The sequence below is a fragment of the Cydia strobilella genome, chromosome 9 (assembly GCF_947568885.1).
Source record: "Cydia strobilella chromosome 9, ilCydStro3.1, whole genome shotgun sequence".
NCBI lineage: Eukaryota > Metazoa > Arthropoda > Insecta > Lepidoptera > Tortricidae > Cydia > Cydia strobilella.
Window position 1 is genome coordinate 12,653,017 of NC_086049.1, and position 19,646 is coordinate 12,672,662.

Sequence of the window (19,646 nt, forward strand, 5' to 3'; positions counted from 1 at the left end):
TACGATGGGAGCGCTTCACGTCATAACAAACAGTTGCCATGGCAACGTAGTGTATGCGTTCAGAAATATGGCTGCAACCTACATGGTGCGTAAATATAATGATGAAATGATGAAAAATGCCAAACAATATGTATAGTAAGTATAGTCTGTCAAACAACTTTGTCAGTAGAAAAAGGCATACTAGATTAATGCACGAAATTTAAATTTTCTATGGGACGAAAACCCTTAGCGCCTACATTTTTTTTTATTTGCCGGTTTTTTCTACTGACGGAAATGGATTGACAAACTATAATGATGTATCACTATCTCGATCTAACAAATATAGATGTCCCTGTCTTCTCCTTGAAAAGTAATTATGAAGCTAAACATAATATATGATGCGTTTTATCAAACTTACCACGGTAAATACTTAAATAAAACGCAAAAATCAAATACTCGTATTTTATATAATACTGTTATTCGAGAAAGACTGGTGTTTACAAAATATTAATAGGTACAATAATACAACCATATCAAAGGAAAGTAAAAGGTATAAAGCAATTACTTGACAATAAATTAATAAATAATGGAATAATAAAAACTTTATCTCTAATTATTCTTGCTTAAGTTAAGTGGCAGTGTAAAGTCTGCGGAATTATTATGATTTCAGTCTAAATAACATCACAGCTGGGATTATTAATATTATTGATCCGATGGCGTAGGTGACGGCCGCTCCGGAGCACCAATACACTGGAAGCAAATATATACTAATGTTAATGACCTCTATAACACGTCAGCTTATCTGATAACACCTAGACAGGTATACAAATACCACAGTGATTATGTTCATAGAGAAATATAAGTAAAGAAAGAGTGGTAACTTCATCAATCAGTTTTCTTACCAAAACGCAAGTTATTTCGTTGACATCTAACGTCAAGTAGTGGAATTATCAGTACCGCTACTTGACACAAGTGTCGCTACTAACGAAAACTGTACCTACTGCTAAAACAATTTACAACTTATATTACAAGCAGGAGTTGAAAATAGAGTTCCGGTTAATCCGGTTATAATATTAGCTGAAAATGGTTGAGCATTAGACTTTCCGCTCGTCGCGACATCTATTGTCAACTAGCAGTACTGATAAATTCCGCTACTTGACGCTAGATGTCGTCTACGAAATAACTCGCGTTTTGGTAAGAAAACTGATGTATGGAGTTACCACTCTTTCTTTATTTATATTTCTCTATGATATGTTAAAACACACCGCAGACACAATCTGTACATACATATATACATACAAGGAGTAACAAAAATATTAGGGATCCGTTTAAGGGCATATTCGATATCGTATTCTGATTAGGAAAAAGTAGAAGAAATTTTATTTTGACGCGATAAAAAAAAAACTATGGGGCAGGTCGTCCGGTATTATGGCTCTATAGAATAAGGCTTGGACAAACAATAACCTTGACCACACACGAGTCACTTCCTCACGTAAAGAGCCTGAACCACTATAATTCGTGTTCGTCTGGGACGAAAGTAATCAATTCTCGACCAGAGTTGCGTCCAACGCAGCCTCTGAAGGCCTACCGCGAACCACGCTCGACGTGTTGCCTCTCTGTTGCACTTCAAGTCGGCCAACCCTCCATATAAAGGTTATAAATTTTTCGCATTAAAAAAATGTTTCTTCTACTTTTTCCTAATCAAAGCACGACACCGAATATGCCCTAACAGGGATCCCCACTATTTTTGTTACATCCTGTATACAGGATGGCTAAAAAAAAAGGTGCATTCAAGTTGCCAGGGAGGTTTTGGGATTATACTGAGCAACTTTTACTATGGGACCAAACACGAAATCGCAAAAAAAATTCCCTCCCATAGAAAATGGACCAGCCAAAATGTATGAAACAGCCAAATTTATTTTCGCGATTTCGGGGTTGGTCCCATAGTAAAAGTTGCTCAGTATAATCCCAAAACCTCCCTGGCAACGGGAATGCACTTATTTTTTAGCCACCCTGTATATATCTCATTTCAGTGCCTGATGGTCTAGTACTTATTAACTCTGATAAATATATTATTCGTTTTATTTGGAGAATTATTCTCTAATACAATGCATAAGAGACGGGCAAATGTGAGTTATTTACCTGAAGCAGCGACAAGCGGTCCCATCGCCCTTGCGAGTGCTCCCAGAGAGCGCAGGGCTCCGAGCACGGCGCCGCGCGCCGCCGCCGGCGCCTGCCCCGCCGCCATCGACGTCATGCAGGACACCGCGAAAGCCGTCGCTGTATAAATTACACAATTTATTTGAATAGAATTAGTTTTGGAAAATGCAGCACTGGTGGCCTAGCGATAAGGCGCGCCTTCGAAACCGGGGGTCTTGGGTTGTACGTATGTATTATAGGTATTAATATACTAAATATCAGTATCTATCAGTCCTCGCCACATTGTTCTTTGGTGAGGGAAAACCACGGAAAACAAGTAACTAAGCCAATTCTTGGGATTAAGTAGCAAAAAGTGCACCCCCAGAGTCCAGACTTAAAGATGCTACCGTTGTCACCGGGAAAGCGACGAATATGTTGCATTAGTCACGTAGTCTGTATTTTGATCCTTCGCACTTCGCACCGGATTTTATTTATATCCTCTTCATGCAGTAATGACAATGCGTTTATACTTGCACATATGTACATACCTAATTCAATACATATTTGGAAAATCGATTTGTTAACACTACTGCTGACATTTGAAATCAGCAAAACCGTACAAAATTAAATCAGGACGTCCCAATCCGCACACAGGAATATGATTTGCAAATTATGATATGAAACTACCTATATTATTAGTTTTCGCCGTTTTCGCACTAATTAAAACAATTACCTACGCTTAACAAAATTACCTTGTAGGTTATTAATTACCTACCTTAATTAGGTTTACAAAGGTTGATCCAATAAAGAGACCTACTTATCACACATATATAGCTAATATCACGAGCCCGATTCCACGCATCGGAACGACAATGGGGTGAGAGCTAAAAGGGGGTCATCCATTAATTACATCACACGTTTAGGGGGGCGGGAGGGGGTCAAGAAAATGTGACATGTTGTGACAAGGGGGAGGGGGGAGTCACAGACTTTGTGACGTCACTTTAACTTATTTAAATTATTTTATTCGCTGTACAGTTAAATAACAAGTTCTTGGTACGATAATCGTTTATTTCGTTTAATTTACTTTCCTAATCAGTTTTGGGTTATAAAATTACTAATATTTCTGTTGTCAGAAATATTTTGATAAAAATTTAATAATACTTAATTAATTCGATTTGCCGATTTCGTTGAAAAAATGTGACGTCACACCGGGGGGGAGGGGTTCGCCAAATGCGACCAAGTGTGGCAAGGAGGGGGGAGGGGTCAAAAAACTATACCATACTTATACTTACATATAGCGAACAGGACGAGCCCCAGCCACAACCAGGCTAGAGGCGCCACCAGCGGCGGCCGCGGCGCTGCAGCTAACGCCACACAGAGGAACGACGCTGGAGTGAGAGCGAGGGCCCCTCGCGCCGCTCGCACCGCGCCGGCCGCGCCGAGCCTCCGCGCCGCGCCGCCTTGTAGCACGGCCATTATTAACCCTGGATGCCAAGACAATAGGATTTAAATTAATACTCCCATATAATTCTAGATGGATTTGAAGCAGCCTAACTGGGATTTTTATCCTGAGGAAGGGAAAATTGTGAACCGCATTCTTTTTTAGGGTTCCGTACCCAAAGGGTAAAAACGGGACCATATTACTAAGACTCCACTGTCCGTCTGTCTGTCTGTCACCAGGCTGTATCTCATGAACCGTGATAGCTGGACAGCTGAAATTTTCACAGATGATGTATTTCTGTTGCCGCTATAACAACAAATACTAAAAAGTACGGAACCCTCGGTGGCCGAGTACGACTCGCACTTGTCCGGTTTTTTTTTTTGAAATCGATAAAAACCAAACAACTTCATTTCCTTAATTCTCTTTCCTTACAACGGTAATGTTATTATTTTAAGATTGAACAATAAGATATGTACCTAAGTAAATAGGTATTTCTTATGTTTAGAATACTCCGCTTGGCACTCGATTAAAAGCTGATTAATCAATCGGCTCAATCGCTAATGTAAGGAGGTTAAAGAGTCTTCCAAAATACGTCTTAACAGAAATCAGACCGTGGGAACTATTTTATACTAACAAAAGTAACCGCAACCATGTCTTATCTAACTAACTCGGTGACGCAAGCGGTGATCGAATTGTTATGCTACTTATGCTTTAAGGAAGTTGCTTAAACCATCAGTTACGTTAAAAAAAAACTTTTCAAGGCTTTAGTGCATATTATAAGAGGTTTATAAGCCAACTGAAATGCTACGTATACATTGAGAATCGAATTTAAACTGTTGTGAGACATACTAACATTAAATAATTTCACGGTTTACACTCACTTGTTTTAGTCACTCGCGCGACATGTTTCGGAGAGCATAGGTCTCCTTTCTCAAGCACTAATATCTAAACACACCACTAATATGCCCGCCTACAACGATAGCGCAAGACCTCCCCCAACCGGGTTTCTCGGCGCGCGCGCAGCGGGCGACGCGGCGCGCGGCAGTACGCAATACACGGTCGTCGTGAACGCTGCTCGCACTATTAGTGCTTGAGAAAGGAGACCACCGTGAAATTATTTAATACATTAAGAAGATTGAACTTCGAATTAAAGGGTCCAGAGTGACTTCATCTTCCAAAGAAATTTGCCCTCGGATCCCCAACACCATGTTTACCTGCATACAGCTTGCTAGAATAGTAGATTTCAATATCTTACCTATAACCAAGAACATTTTCCCTTGCTGCATGGCAGTATAGTTAAAAGTATGATGCGTCAGGAATGTGATAGTGAACTCGAGGCCCGAGTATATGAACAGATACATGAAGTATATCAGCCCCAGCTTCGACAGCACTTTGTTCTGGTGTTTCGATAGATTTTTAACTGCCGTGAATTTCAGCAGATGCCAGGGAGATATGTAGTCCAATGCCTTGGATAAAGTGAACGAGAGAGGTGCCCTTTTTTCCTGCAAACAAATGCTATGTGTAGAACTTACGAGTAAGTAACCAGATCTTATCTGTTTTTCATTAGCATTTTTAGCAAATTAACACTGAACACAATTTATTCACTATGTTTCGGCGTTTACAGAAATATCTTAAAACTAAAAAAAACCATAGGTACATATTGTTTTGTACGGTCGAGTTACACGACTTTATTCTTATTGTTAGTTTCTTAGGGGCCTGTAAATATATTTTTGGAACATTGGCTTGTAAAGATGTTTGTGAATTTGACTGTACACTGATACACAGCTGCTATTAACAATTAAATTAGCTTTGAGGAACCTTTCAAGTACAAGAACTCTAAACAAAACAAACAGTTAACAAAGTTAGGCCGCTAATTCTGGACGGTACCTATTGGACGTCAGTTCATACTTCTATAGCTCAAAGGGTATTGAAATTACCTTTGGCAGTGACTCGGGCAAGCAAAATACGACCAGAACAATATTCGCCAATGATAACGAGAGCGCGTAGAACGCGGGCCGCTCGCCCCAGAGGCCGGAAGAGTTGTTGTTTTTGGCGAACCATGCGCCCGCCAGGGGGCCCACGATGAACCCTATTGAGAACGCCAAACCCACCAGTGCCTGTAAATGTAAATAAAAGCATTATTAGCCTGTCAGCTCGGATACGACGATCAGTGGCGGCAGCAAGCCGCAGGAGCGAGTGGTGAGAGAGCGAGACGCCGTGATGCTACTTCTCGCTCGCACTTAGCGGTCGCTGCCACTTGATGCCGACAACGTGCAATGTCGTGTCTGACTCGTAAAAACAAAAATAATCGTACCTCCATAATTTACTTTTAAGGCAATCTATTTCTGTTTTCAATATAAGAAATCAGTGAATTTCCCTTTTTAAAGCAAGAAAGCCATGGTAGAAAAACAACATAATCTTATAAAAATATGCTGATTGTAAATTTAAAATCGAAATTATATTCAATTAAATTATAAACACAGAAGTATAAAAGCCAACGCCTGTATCATCATTATTACACTGATGAAATTTTAATGAGGTTGTTACAACAGCTGTTTAAACGAAACTAAGTAAGTATACCAAAAAAGCATTAAATTAAACTTTTATATGAAAAAAAATTCAAGTTTAGGTATACTTTAAATAAAATTTACCTTATGTTTCTTCCTGTAAAAAAACATGGTAAATAAAATATATAATAGAAATTTATGTTCAATTAGAATTGCATTTTACATGCAGATTTTTCCAGCTCTTAAATATATAGTCAATAATACCTAGTCGGCTCATAAGTTCTGTCATATACATAGTATCAAATAAAATCAAAAGTTTAAGTTTATTCCGTATAATTTGTACAGCGTTTGAAAGCTTATAAACTAGAGAATCTAAATGTATAACATTTATTCAAAATGACCGCCATAATTATCTACACAGGCTTGAAGTCTTCGTGGCCAGTCGTCAATGGATTCACGCACCACTTTCATGTCGATATTGGCCACTGCCGTAGCAAGAGATTTTTTCAGCGAGTCTAGATTTGCATGAGGTTTTGAGCACACCTTTTCCTCTAAATACTGCCATATTTTATAGTCTAAAGGATTAAGATCTGGGCTAGAGGAGGGCCAATCTTAATGCCGTATAAAGTCGATTTTATTGGAGGCGAGCCAGGCTTGTGTAGACTTTGCCTTATGGGCTGGAGCAGAGTCCTGCTGGAAAACCCAATGCTGGTTTAGAAACATCGTATGGGATAGTGGTTTCACAATATTAGTCAACACCGTGTCTTGGTACACTTTGGCACTAGTTTTTACTCCTTTCTCACAAAAATGCATACTAGTGACGCCCGCATAAGAAACTCCCAGCCAAACCATCACAGATGAAGGGTGATGACCTCTTTGAATACGGGGAATGCTATTAGACGCTTCTTTACTATTGCGAGCGTACACTCTATCATTTTGTTTATTACAGTTTTCTTCTATGTCAAAAATTTTCTCGTCCGGAAACAGTATACAACGGTGCTTATTTTTAGCGTACTTCTTCAATAAAGCTTTAGATCTTTTAAGCCTTAAAGCTTTAAGCCGACCATTGAGAAGATGGCCAGTTTTTCGTTTATAAGCACGAAGTCTCAGGTCTTGATTAAGCACTCTGTTCACCGTGTTTTTGCTCAAACCCATCTGGAGGGCCATAACTTTTTGTTTCCTAGCGGGATTTCTGGCAATGTGTGCCCTAATTGCTTGTACAACCGCTGGAGTCCTAGCTGTACGCGGACGACCGCTTCTTTTCTTGTCATTTAAACTAGAGACCTCACTGTATCTTTCTATGGTACGATACACAAATCTTAGAGAGAATTTTAAATTTTCAAGTACCTTAAAAATTTTAGTCGGCGAGTGACCACAACGATATAGTGCAATTATTGCGGTACGGCTATCTTTAAGCGTCCACTCCATGTTGAAGAAAACAGAAAATTGCAAAATTATACTACTCAAATATTTAATAAAGATTCGAAATTCAAATGCAGAACGGTTTTTGTTTTAGGAGTTCCAAATTTAAATTTTAAAGGCCAGTGACAGAACTTATGAGCCGACTAGGTAATGTTACCATTCCTCTAGCCCGGGTCTTCTCGTTGGAGGCATCCGCAACAACAGCCATACTCAAGCTGACATTGGCCTTGCTGAGACCACCAATAAACCGAGCCAGCACAAACATACTGAATGTGCTTGCCAAGCTCCATAGTGCATGTGATGTTGCTATCCCTATCTGAGAACGAAAAATATTAAAGTATTGTTTTAAAATGTAAAAATAAATTTAGCATACTTTTAGTTATACTTTTGTATGTCATTTGGGGCATTTTCTATGAAAAGGGACCTTATTGTCCATGGCGCTTAAGCCGCACAGTGTCGCGCGGCATTGTATTTATAGGCGCCATCGACAAAGAGGTCCCTTTTTATAGAAAATACCACATTTTAGTGACCTATACTGTTAAGAAGTTGATATTGTTGATAACAGATACAAGTTGAGATTATTTAGCTTTAGTCCTTGACAGTTTGATATCTAATCAGTATGTTATATCAGAGAATGTTGTATAAGTATGTACTTACCAAACACAGTAAAAGCATGGGTTTCCTTCCATAAGCATCAGAGAGACTTCCAACTATGGGGCTTGTTAAAAACTGTAGAAAGCTGTACATAGAGCCCAGTGCACCACCGAATAATACTGACGCTAGTTTTTCGGGGGCCCCTGTTAGTTTTTGAAAGCTTTGAACTGCTCCCAATAAGGAGGCATATAAAGTTGTGCCTTTGCCTTCTTTCTTATCGTAATAATCCAATAATGAAGGTAGGAGAGGTAAAATCATGGTAAAAGCCAAAAGATCCAGCAGAAGTGAAACAAAAACTAGGCCGATGGCCTTAGAGTTCCCGGATGAGTTTTTATAAGTTATTTTCTCATCATTATCCTTTATTAACTGTTTTGTCGGTTTGCTCAGGACTTCTTCTCTTTTCCTCAATGCACCGTTAGATTTGAGGTCTCCCTAAAAGTAAAGTATTTTATCATGAATAAGTATTTTACGATGAATAAGACCTAAAATATCGTACTTATTTAATAAAATAAATAACGCACCATATTTATTCAAGTTGTATACGCGGCACTAGTAGTATGGCTTCTTGATGAGAACCATATGGAGCCATCGATCGTAAGTATTGACTATTTACACTTAAGTTTAGAAACTTTCACTTTTTGCCGACAAAGCAATAAAAGCAAAACACCACCTTCGATCTACAACTACTAACTAACCATAGTGACTAAACAACCAGAACAACTGAACTGAAGGAAAGGAAGATGCAATGAGAAACTGACATTGACGTTTCTAATTTAAGTTACCATCACAAAAAAATATACTTGTAGTAGAACCATGAATCTAGTATAACTGGATCGGTCATGAGGAGTGGGGGAAAATGACCGAGGGAAGATGACCGAACGGGATAGTCTTATGTATCTTTCAGTAGGAGTAGCAGAGAAAGCGCTGTTATTGTTTGTCCTTGTCATAGTTTCACTTTTCCACCGCTGCCACAACCGAGGTTGTGGCAAACAAATAAGTACGTGACATGTCATGTTTGTTCGTTGCTTGTTTAATTATCGTTGTTTTGTATGAAATTGTGCTTTCTCTTATGAAATATAGTGATGGTTAGCGTTTCGAATGCTTGAACTTTGATGAAATACTGGTGAATTGTTCTGTAATCGGCTGTAATAGCCGCTCTGAGCAAAAATATGAGATCATAACCTTTCACACGTAAGTACGGTATTTTACACCTTCCTCTTAACGCAATATGTGAGAATAACATCGTAAAATTACGTTACACTCAAAGCAATGTAGAATCAAACGATTTCAATAAAAATATCACAATTATTTACGCAAATTAAGAAAACATTATTTGTAAAATTATCCGCCCAAATTACGTAGGTAGGTAGGAGTCTGAGGTCAGCCATTTTTAAACTTCTTCTTAATTTAGCTGCATAACAATCATGTTAGGGATACCAGATGAAAATATCATAATTTTATGGGTAATTTTGACCTCGAAGTTTTTTCGTACTTCTAATTCAAAAAAAGAAATAATCAAATGTTGTGAAGATTAAATGTGGTGTACATTAATTGGTGTGATTGCGATTTGTGATTTCTTTAAATTAAAACCCATAATACATTTTATTTTACGTTTTATTTACTAAACATGTTTAGTTTTGTACCACCTGCGCGAATTATAGGAGCTATTTCATTGTTTATACGCCTAAAAAGAACGGCCCATTGACATTTTATTTAACAATTTTTTAATACCGTCAAACAAGCTAACTTTGCCTCCAGGGTAATCGCCCCAACGTGATATCAAATATTGGGGTAATTTTTACCAATATGGTATCCCCACGTTTATGACGTCATCTATGTCTATCCCTTACGGGCGCACGCGTATAGCTGGTCTATGTAATGCTAGGTCTATGGTTTTCTTCTCCCTCCCTCCCTTTCCCCCTTGTCACCACACCGCTTTCGAACGAATGTGATGCGACTGCGAGTACTGCGACTGCGACGCCATTTTGTTGTCTGTAAAGTTGAGCGTTTTCGGTGTCGAATTTTTGATTCCAAATTTAATAACCAAATATCAATAAAGTATGGGTGAAGATAAAGGTAAGGCATTTATAATATTCAGTATATATCAAGACCTGTTTGTGAGTTCAGTGTCCTCATTGATTTGATGTTTTACAGATCGCCGACGCAGATCCCGTTCCCGAGAGAGAAGGCGCTCCAGATCACGATCAAGGGAGCGTCGTGAGAGAGAAAAGCGGCCGGCAAGGAGCAAATCGAAGTCTCCCACGTCGAAACGGTCGCGTCGCCGCAAACCTTCGCTCTACTGGGATGTGCCGCCACCGGGCTTCGAGCACATCACTCCTCTGCAGTATAAGGCTATGCAGGCGGCAGGCCAGATCCCAGCGAATATCGTAGCAGACACGCCCCAGGCGGCAGTCCCTGTGGTTGGCTCAACCATCACTCGGCAAGCGCGAAGGTTGTATGTGGGTAATATACCTTTTGGGGTCACTGAAGAGGAAACCATGGAGTTCTTCAACCAGCAGATGCATCTTTCAGGATTGGCTCAAGCGGCCGGAAACCCAGTCCTTGCTTGCCAGATAAACTTGGACAAAAACTTTGCATTCCTCGAGTTCAGATCTATAGATGAGACGACTCAGGCCATGGCATTTGATGGCATCAACTTCAAAGGGCAGAGTTTAAAGATTAGACGGCCACATGATTACCAGCCCATGCCTGGCACTGAGAACCCATCTATTAATGTTCCAGGTTAGTAGAACTAATCCAGTTTAAATTTGTCTCAGCATTAGTTTTTGTGGTATGTTAAAAACTCTAAAAACTAGAGATTTAAAAAGCATGCTTGTCAGGGTATTGTATAAATATAGTATAATGAACCTTAACAATTTGGAATGTCCTTTCAGCTGGAGTTATCAGCACAGTGGTTCCAGATTCACCACATAAAATATTCATAGGCGGCTTGCCTAACTATCTGAATGAGGATCAGGTAATTGCTTTATTTTTTCTTAGTTGCCCTTACACTTGCAACTGAATCCCGTTTATAGATCCCGGACACTGAAATGACTTTAAAATACTCAAATTGATTACTACTACAAACTAGAAAATTAGTGACTGACTTAAAAACTGGGCAGAGTATATAATGGCAGAAATTGCCTTTCTAAATGTGAAGATAAGGAACTTTGAAAATTATATGGTTCAGTTTCTAGGATACTTAATTTTTGTGTTTCATGAAACATTAATTTCAAATTTATACCCAATTCATAGGAAAATTATTTTAAAATTACATACTACTACATGGAAACCTGTTTAACTAAAATATGATGTTAATGTTTCAGTTTTCAAGATTTTTATTTATATTATCCGTATTATGAAGATTTGCATTTAATTTGTTATTTCAGTATCTAATTAATTGCATATGAAGTGGTATTTTGTTTTACAGAAAAATGCCTTGTTTTTCGTAAATATCTGTGTCAACATTTCAAAGCCAGCTTTTAGGTTTCTAGGTAAACAGTTCCTTATGCTGCCATGAATGTGAGAGTGATGCTGAAGCACTGCAGTGCATGCACATTTCAGACTTCCTCTCTTAACCAATCTTCTGATTATCAGGTTATCCAGCCATAAGTTTCTTATTCCATGGACAACTCATTTTTCCAAATTATGTTTGAAACCATTTCTAGCTTTATTGCTCCAATTTTGAATAACATAAAAATCTACACATACATTTTATGTATTTTATGTCATTTTTACAGCATAACAGCTTTTTAAATATATAAAAATCCTCATTATTTCAATATTTGCCTCAAACAAAATTAATAAACAATTGAGCAAATATGACTATAAATGAGTGGATCAGTAAGGCAATTCCCATTAGGTAGCCACAACATTTCAGGGCGAGATTCAACAGTTGACAGGGCTACGGTGGCGCCAGCAGTGAGCCGCGATATATTTTGGTCCATTTCAGGTATTTCAGGTACCCTAGCATGGACGAGCGTCTCCTCGCTCGACGATTACCTATACAACTCACTGATAGTCTGCTTTCTGCCCCTCCCTAGCTTAGATATGGCACATTCGCGGCCCGCGTGTCACTGTTGTCTCTCATTCTCACCTATACGTCTTGTACTTGAACGAGACGTCGGCAGTCCAAGGCAAGTCTCCTCCATTCACACATAATTCTAAAATGCGGCTAGACACAGGTCAGATAACATGCATTAATTCGCTGCACTAATGTTCACGGGAACATTGAAACTTTTAGTATCCTTTCTGTGTTATTAGATAAACAATTATATATTATTAAATAATTTGTATTTTTTTGTTATAATGTGTGACTTGATTTGCACTTATGCAATATGTTATGAAACAGGTGAAAGAACTCCTGATGTCATTTGGACAACTTCGGGCTTTCAATTTAGTGAAAGATTCTTCAACGGGTCTCAGCAAGGGATATGCCTTTGCTGAATATGTGGACATTTCAATGACAGATCAGGTGAGAATAAACATTTCATTGCAACATTCAATTTACTTGTCAATTTTTTTTACTAATCTAGATTGATTTTTAGGCTATCGCGGGTCTGAATGGTATGCAGCTGGGTGACAAGAAACTCATAGTCCAACGAGCCAGTATTGGAGCAAAGAATTCAACATTAGGTAACGCATTTTACTTTAAAACATTTTTTTTTTATGTTTATACATTTTTTATATGGGTTGATATGATTGATATTTAGGACTCAAAAGCATATTTGTAATCTCATAAGATGATGCTAGTCTTTTTAATCGTATGATAGTACATTGGTACACAGCATTGGCCGAGTCTTCATTTATTCATAGTTCGCATTGTTTCATTTTGGTGAGAATGGTGACTAAAATGTTCAAAGGTTCACTCACTGAATAAAATATGACTTAGCTCTTTTAAGGCCAAGGTTAAATTTAAACATCTTTACGTCTTCAGCCTATGCCCACGTAATATGTTATGCCTTCGTGGTTGCCGACATAAATTCTATTATTAATTCTAGACCACAAGGCTATGTTTAGCAATCATGATATTTTCACTACCAAATATAGAACTTATAATTCAAATGAGAAACACATGATTAAAATTTTGGTTTCGATCACGAGTATCATGAATACTTATTTGCGTAGCTGATTTAAAAAAAATATGAATAAATATAATGTGTTTGCAGCAATGACGGGCGCCGCGCCGGTACAGCTGCAGGTGGCCGGGCTCACGCTGGCGGGCGCCGGGCCGGCCACCGAGGTGCTGTGCCTGCTCAACATGGTCACGCCCGACGAGCTGCGCGACGAGGAGGAGTATGAGGACATCCTAGAGGACATCAAGTGAGCTCTTTAATGTTTACTTACTTGGGAGTTTCAGGTGCACATGGTTATTGTGAGTTGTGAGCACTTTAACTAAGGAAGTCAAATTATATTCAGAGGCTTCTTTCTTTGTTTAACCAGATAAGGATTTGATGTGTTTATAACTTTACAGCAACTGAGCGAAATTTTGATACATTTGAGACTGATGGCTATCGTCGCGTTAAAATCCTAATATCCTCTCCTTTTTACATGGTTGAAGCTGAAATCTAGCTTCAATCTAGCCTAAACGAGTATTATAATGGAAAAGGGCAATTCAATAAGAACTATTATAAAGAAATTACATTTTAGGCCACCAAATGGCCATTGAATAAAAGTATTATAATGTGTTTATTTGAATTACAGGGAGGAATGCAATAAATACGGCTGCGTGCGCAGTATAGAAATCCCTCGACCCATCGAAGGCGTGGAAGTGCCGGGTTGTGGAAAGGTGAGCCAGAATTGATTATTTGTAGTATAGAAGTAGTCTAAAAAAATTGTTTACGCTGTACTGCATGGAGCATGGATCTATACATATACACGGTGTTACTTGACCCACTGAAAACCTGAGACACCCCAACAATTTTTATTTATTTTGAACTCATATTGAGTATTTATTCTTTAATCCGATAAATATTTAAAAAAATATTAGTTGCTTAGTTTTCCAATTCTATTCGACTGGTAATTCTATATAAGATGCTTCGTCGTTGTAGTGACATCAAACAATTGCTAGTTACCATCGTAAACACTGTTAACAGATCATTTGCATACCTTACCGCAACGAGATAAGGTTTACCAATGGCCAGTTAAGGGTGTTGCTCATTGACAAATAACGTGTCAAATGCTAGTTATTAGAGAATGGGCATGTAAAAATAATAAAAATTATAAAAAAATTACCCCCATTAAAACATAGCGCGATCGATTCTCCTATCGGTTCTGAACAAACTGTTATTAGGTTTTCAGTGGGTCATGAAACACCGTGTATAGCTCTACGATCAAAAAGTGGGACCTAAAGATAAACTAGAGGATTAAATCTTGTTTTGATTGCGGTATTTAACGACGTCATTTGACAGTTAATGTCATGCAATATGTCAATAACTTTTTTAAGTGAGACTGCCCTTAGCGGCCCTACCGCGAAAAACTGAATTTCTATATCTGCCTCCCTATCGCTCTGGCGCATTCGAGCGGTAGAGAGTCAGATATAGACATTTCGTAGTTCTATGTTCTTCGGCAGGCCTGGGTAATAAAGGAATTTATGATAATAATGATTGATAATTTAGTGTTGAGCATTTACTCAGATTACTTTGGGACTAAAATAATGGATCTTAAAAGAATATTAACAAAAAAACACACAAGCCAATGAGGTAAATTATTTTATATGAAGTTGTTGTTTTTGTTTACATTCTTTAAAGATTCTTATCATCAGATCGGTTATATTCTGATAAAATGTTGATCATTTACAGGTGTTTGTAGAGTTCAACAGCATCGCCGACTGCCAGAAAGCGCAGCAAACTCTCACAGGAAGAAAATTCAGCAACAGAGTTGTGGTCACATCTTACTTCGATCCAGACAAGTACCACCGTCGAGAGTTCTAGAACACCGTGAAATCATTTTTTCGTTTGTTCATTAGTACAATCTCTTAAGTGACGTTTTCCGAGGTATCTAGGTTTCGAGGTAGGTGCTCGGTTTAAGATTTTCATATACCATGATTATTATTATGTATTAAACTAAAATAAATTGACTTTATCAAGGCGATTGTTTTATTCGACAAAAATACTTAAAACATTACTCCGAATTACTTGTCTAGTAATTGCACATGGTTGTTAATCGCTTAGACGAAAGTGTATACATTAAAACGGTGGTTTAACTTAAATTAATACTAAAATACATAACGTGAGCTGTTAGAACGTCTTTCCGCTTTTATTTTCTTGGCAGTGAGAAAAACTTGGCCAAAAAGAGTTCCGAAAGACATTCAACTCACGTTTTGTATAAAACTTTGCTTTTCAAACGTCTTCATTCTGCAACGCTGGTTGATACGTATTCAATGTGCCCGTTTCAGAGGAGAGGACGAGTTTTCTCATAACCACGTACAGAATGCCGCCAATCAAAAGCATTCCAATGCCTGCGATGAGGCTTATAGCCCAGGCTGGTATCGCGTTGCCACCTAGAATTAAAAAGAGCTGCATTAAACAGTGGGTCTCGCTTGGTTTCAAAGTCATTAATTTTAGATTAGGTGTAAATTTGATAGAGTTAGACCAAGCTAAGTTGGCAGCGAATTTGATAGCCCTGACTGTGCAAGTGTTCTTTAATTTATACGTCAAAACTCCTATAAAATTATGACGTTTAAATAGCACTTGCAAAGTCTGGGCTAACAAAATCGCTGCCAACTTAGCTTGGTCGAACTCTATACCCCCGAGTTTGATGGCCGAACTAGATGGCGTCATAGGTATTGTGGAAATTGAATTGCCAAACATAAACTTTTGACAACCAGGGTTACCGTGTAATGTAAGAGACCGTACAGCGATATCTTCTTTTTAACCTTTTCTATTATAATAACTACTTGATGATATAAACGGAAATTGAGGTGAAACCAGATACAAGTAAATGTTAAAGACCTAGAGCCTCAATACAAAGTTACGTTCTTCGTCTTTGATGTAGATGGCGCCTATAAGTTAAGGTCGATTGCAGTGTCATATAATGTATCCTCACTATATTTATATCAATAACAAGTTTTGTACACTGAATTCAAACAGCAAAGAGTATAACTAAGTTTACTTACGGTAATAAGTTCGCGTCATGACACGCCTTCCTCTCAAAATCTTTCTTCGAGCTTCAGCCTCCTGTGTGAGCGTGCTGATGATTACTGAAAAGTTTTCATACCAAAGACAGTCTTAAAGTTTATGTCCAATAAAAATAACTACATACATATGACGAACTTACACCTAAAAGTATAACCTATTTAATTAGGAATATTATGATAAAAATTGACAATTTATGTTTCAGTTTCCTATTTTTATTGTGAGTAGAATATATGTGAAACGTAAATTTAACTGGGTCATGTCATATAATGCACTTAACAAATTTGTCTTCCAGTTTCCTAGATTTAAGGATGTCGAGTCTATTTATTAGATATGTATTCACATTAACCCTTAAGAAGGCCCCAGTCATACCGATATACTAGCTGTCACATTTGTAAATGTAATGTACGGCGGAAATACAATCTAAATCAAATTAATAAAATCCTATTTGCAATAAACACAAACTGATTTTCAGCCATATTACAAAGTACCTAAGACTCTGTTTCCAAGTAGTTATTGTCTGTTACTAAATCGCTTCTGCCTTTATAAGGGTTAAATGCTTTTGAATTATTGGTTTAGTATTAACCTCAATCTATACAATGACACATCTATTTCAATTTATTAAAAAGTTATACAAAAAATCATGCATTTAAGGGTTAACCCTTAAATGCATAATGATGTATATATGCATCGTATATTTGATGGTCCGTGGCTCAATATGCAGCTATCCAAAATCATGCATTTAAGGGTTAACCCTTAAATGCATAATGATGTATATATGCATCGTATATTTGATATGTTTTTTTAAATACTATGATTTTTTCTTTATTTTTCCCTCAATCTATACAACATGACACATCTATTTCAATTTATTAAAAAGTTATACAAAAAATCATGCATTTAAGGGTTAACCCTTAAATGCATAATGATGTATATATGCATCGTATATTTGATATGTTTTTTTAAATACTATGATTTTTTCTTTATTTTTCCCTCAATCTATACAACATGACACATCTATTTCAATTTATTAAAAAGTTATACAAAAAATCATGCATTTAAGGGTTAACCCTTAAATGCATAATGATGTATATATGCATCGTATATTTGATATGTTTTTTTAAATACTATGATTTTTTCTTTATTTTTCCCTCAATCTATACAACATGACACATCTATTTCAATTTATTACAAAGTTATACAAAAAATCATGCATTTAAGGGTTAACCCTTAAATGCATAATGATGTATATATGCATCGTATATTTGATATGTTTTTTTAAATACTATGATTTTTTCTTTATTTTTCCCTCAATCTATACAACATGACACATCTATTTCAATTTATTAAAAAGTTATACAAAAAATCATGCATTTAAGGGTTAATACTACGCCAAAGGCATTTAACCCTTGTAAAAGCAAAAGCGATTTAGTTACATACAAATACATAGTTACTTAGAAACAAAGTACCTGGTACTTTGTAATATGGCTAAAAATTGGCCTAGTAGTCCTAGTTAGTACCTACCTATGAACATGAACATATTTATGTACCATTCTCTAACTTGAGTCGTAATAATAATTATGGTTAGTTTTCTTACTGTGAATAGCAAAATTACCCTGTGACCTGGTTTGTTAAATGAACCCAAATAAATAATTATTGGTATTCTAAAATATCTCAATACACCGCGCACCGTGTCATGCAAAGTAGGTCAAACTTAATTAGGTTGATACCTATTCAGCATACCTGAACAAAGCAACTCGAATACAATGTAGAGATAAGGTAAGGAGGGCTGTGTCACAATAGAACCCTCATCATACATACCCAAGATAGCCGCCAAGTAAAACAGTAAGGACTTCCTTTGTGCCATTTTGGATCACTGTCACTCCTTTACACTAATTATAATAATATAACTTTGCACTAAAAACAGCCAACAGTTCGGAACGCAATACAAGGTGTGTTCGTGCTAGCCTCGGTTATCTTATCATACTGATAAGAAGTATGATTACTAACGGTTTACTTGGTAGCGTAGCCGTGGTTCTGTATTGGTCAGATGAGTCAAGTGTTATCTGTTCAAAGAAATACCTACTTACGTATCCCTAGCTCAACGACTTTTACGGTATGCAAACTCTTATTAGAGAACCAAAATATGTGATCTATGATTAGCAATAGTTGTAATGAATTTAGAGGTCAGCTACTGTTTGAATCAGTCGATTTAGGTAACAGTCACGTCGGACACTGGTCGACATTTAACGCTAGACCTTGGTAGGTAGGCACATCCGGTGTGACAGGTAGATAGATAAAAGATAATAAATATAGTTATTTGTGCAACAAGAGAGGATAGTTGGTTTTTCTTGCGAGTGTTTATTTTGAGTCCCGAGAAAGCGATAGAATCTTGAGCGTGAGGGACTCAAAAACACGAGATGTAAAATAACTTTGCTCTCGTGTTGCACACATAACTTTTCACCTCAGTAGTGAGAACATATTAAAGGTTAAAATGTATTTCGAATTACACAGAATAATACAGATAAAAAAAAATTGTAATAAAAGTATGAAGTGGCAGTTCATGGCCTTCACTAAATTAATAAAGCTACTTTGTTTCACTCCCTGGAGTGAGGAAAGTCGCACTTTCGCAGCTGCTGAGGTGAAAAATAATATTCAAAGTATACGGCGCAAACAATATATTGACGATGGATGCTCCGGATACAGTCTTATTGATTCATTGCAGTAGGTACCCAGCCGCCAACAAACATTTCTACTTTGAGTTTTGAATGATTCACGGTTAGTTTCACTAGACTTATATTGACCGTGATTACCTTTTGTATTATTTGTGAGCTCCCGATATTTCGACGCAGTTACATGCATCATGTTCACGGGTGACTGAAGATAGCGGGTGGGTGTCAAAGTTGTGTAGACAGCGCTCTGTCTACCCTCATTCTTGCGCGTCGGCTGCGTTCACTTTCAACGTTACCAACGGTCGCATTCACACTTGTTGGTCCGGTCGCGTTCACACTCGTTGGTCTGTCCAAACACACTACACTCACGGTGTCACTACGCGTGTTTGATTCGGATATCACTGGTTTTTTACACAAACAAATCACAGGATTCCACACCTTTGACAGTTTAAACCCATCTTCACGATTAAAATTTTTGTATTTGTGAAGATTGGTAAGAGAAGCCGTTGAAATTCACAAATACAAAAATTTTAATCGTGAAGATGGGTTTAAACTGTCAAATGTGTGGAATCCTGTGATTTGTTTGTGTAAAAAACCAGTGATATCCGAATCAAACACGCGTAGTGACACCGTGAGTGTAGTGTGTTTGGACAGACCAACGAGTGTGAACGCGACCGGACCAACAAGTGTGAATGCG

General features: G+C 37.5%; 4 protein-coding genes across 5 annotated transcripts in view; 1 reads left to right on the forward strand and 3 right to left on the reverse strand.

The window, feature by feature from the left end:
• The window catches only part of LOC134744419 (uncharacterized), a 291,804-nt gene that overhangs the window by 65,168 nt on the left and 206,990 nt on the right, over window positions 1–19,646 (reverse strand). The window lies entirely within an intron of this gene.
• Window positions 434–8,870, reverse strand: LOC134744327 (major facilitator superfamily domain-containing protein 10). The gene is made up of 8 exons (XM_063678101.1): window positions 8,664–8,870; window positions 8,146–8,574; window positions 7,646–7,804; window positions 5,497–5,676; window positions 4,815–5,061; window positions 3,411–3,602; window positions 2,122–2,259; window positions 434–729 (listed from the first exon to the last, which is right to left on the reverse strand). Exons 1-8 carry the CDS (start codon window positions 8,664–8,666, stop codon window positions 638–640), a joined length of 1,440 nt encoding a protein of 479 aa, XP_063534171.1. The 5' UTR covers window positions 8,667–8,870; the 3' UTR covers window positions 434–637.
• Window positions 10,076–15,227, forward strand: LOC134744328 (splicing factor U2AF 50 kDa subunit). Its single transcript, XM_063678102.1, has 8 exons — window positions 10,076–10,218; window positions 10,297–10,884; window positions 11,037–11,119; window positions 12,494–12,616; window positions 12,690–12,777; window positions 13,311–13,464; window positions 13,846–13,930; window positions 14,943–15,227. The coding sequence occupies exons 1-8, from the start codon at window positions 10,203–10,205 to the stop codon at window positions 15,072–15,074; spliced, it is 1,269 nt and encodes a 422-aa protein (XP_063534172.1). The 5' UTR covers window positions 10,076–10,202; the 3' UTR covers window positions 15,075–15,227.
• Window positions 15,221–19,158, reverse strand: LOC134744329 (uncharacterized). Of its 2 annotated transcripts, none has more exons than XM_063678103.1 (3): window positions 19,091–19,158; window positions 16,259–16,342; window positions 15,221–15,643 (listed from the first exon to the last, which is right to left on the reverse strand). In XM_063678103.1, exons 1-3 carry the CDS (start codon window positions 19,140–19,142, stop codon window positions 15,483–15,485), a joined length of 297 nt encoding a protein of 98 aa, XP_063534173.1. In that variant the 5' UTR covers window positions 19,143–19,158; the 3' UTR covers window positions 15,221–15,482. The 2 variants fall into 2 exon arrangements, with proteins under 2 accessions (XP_063534173.1, XP_063534174.1); XM_063678104.1 differs by lacking the exon at window positions 19,091–19,158 and adding an exon at window positions 18,099–18,279.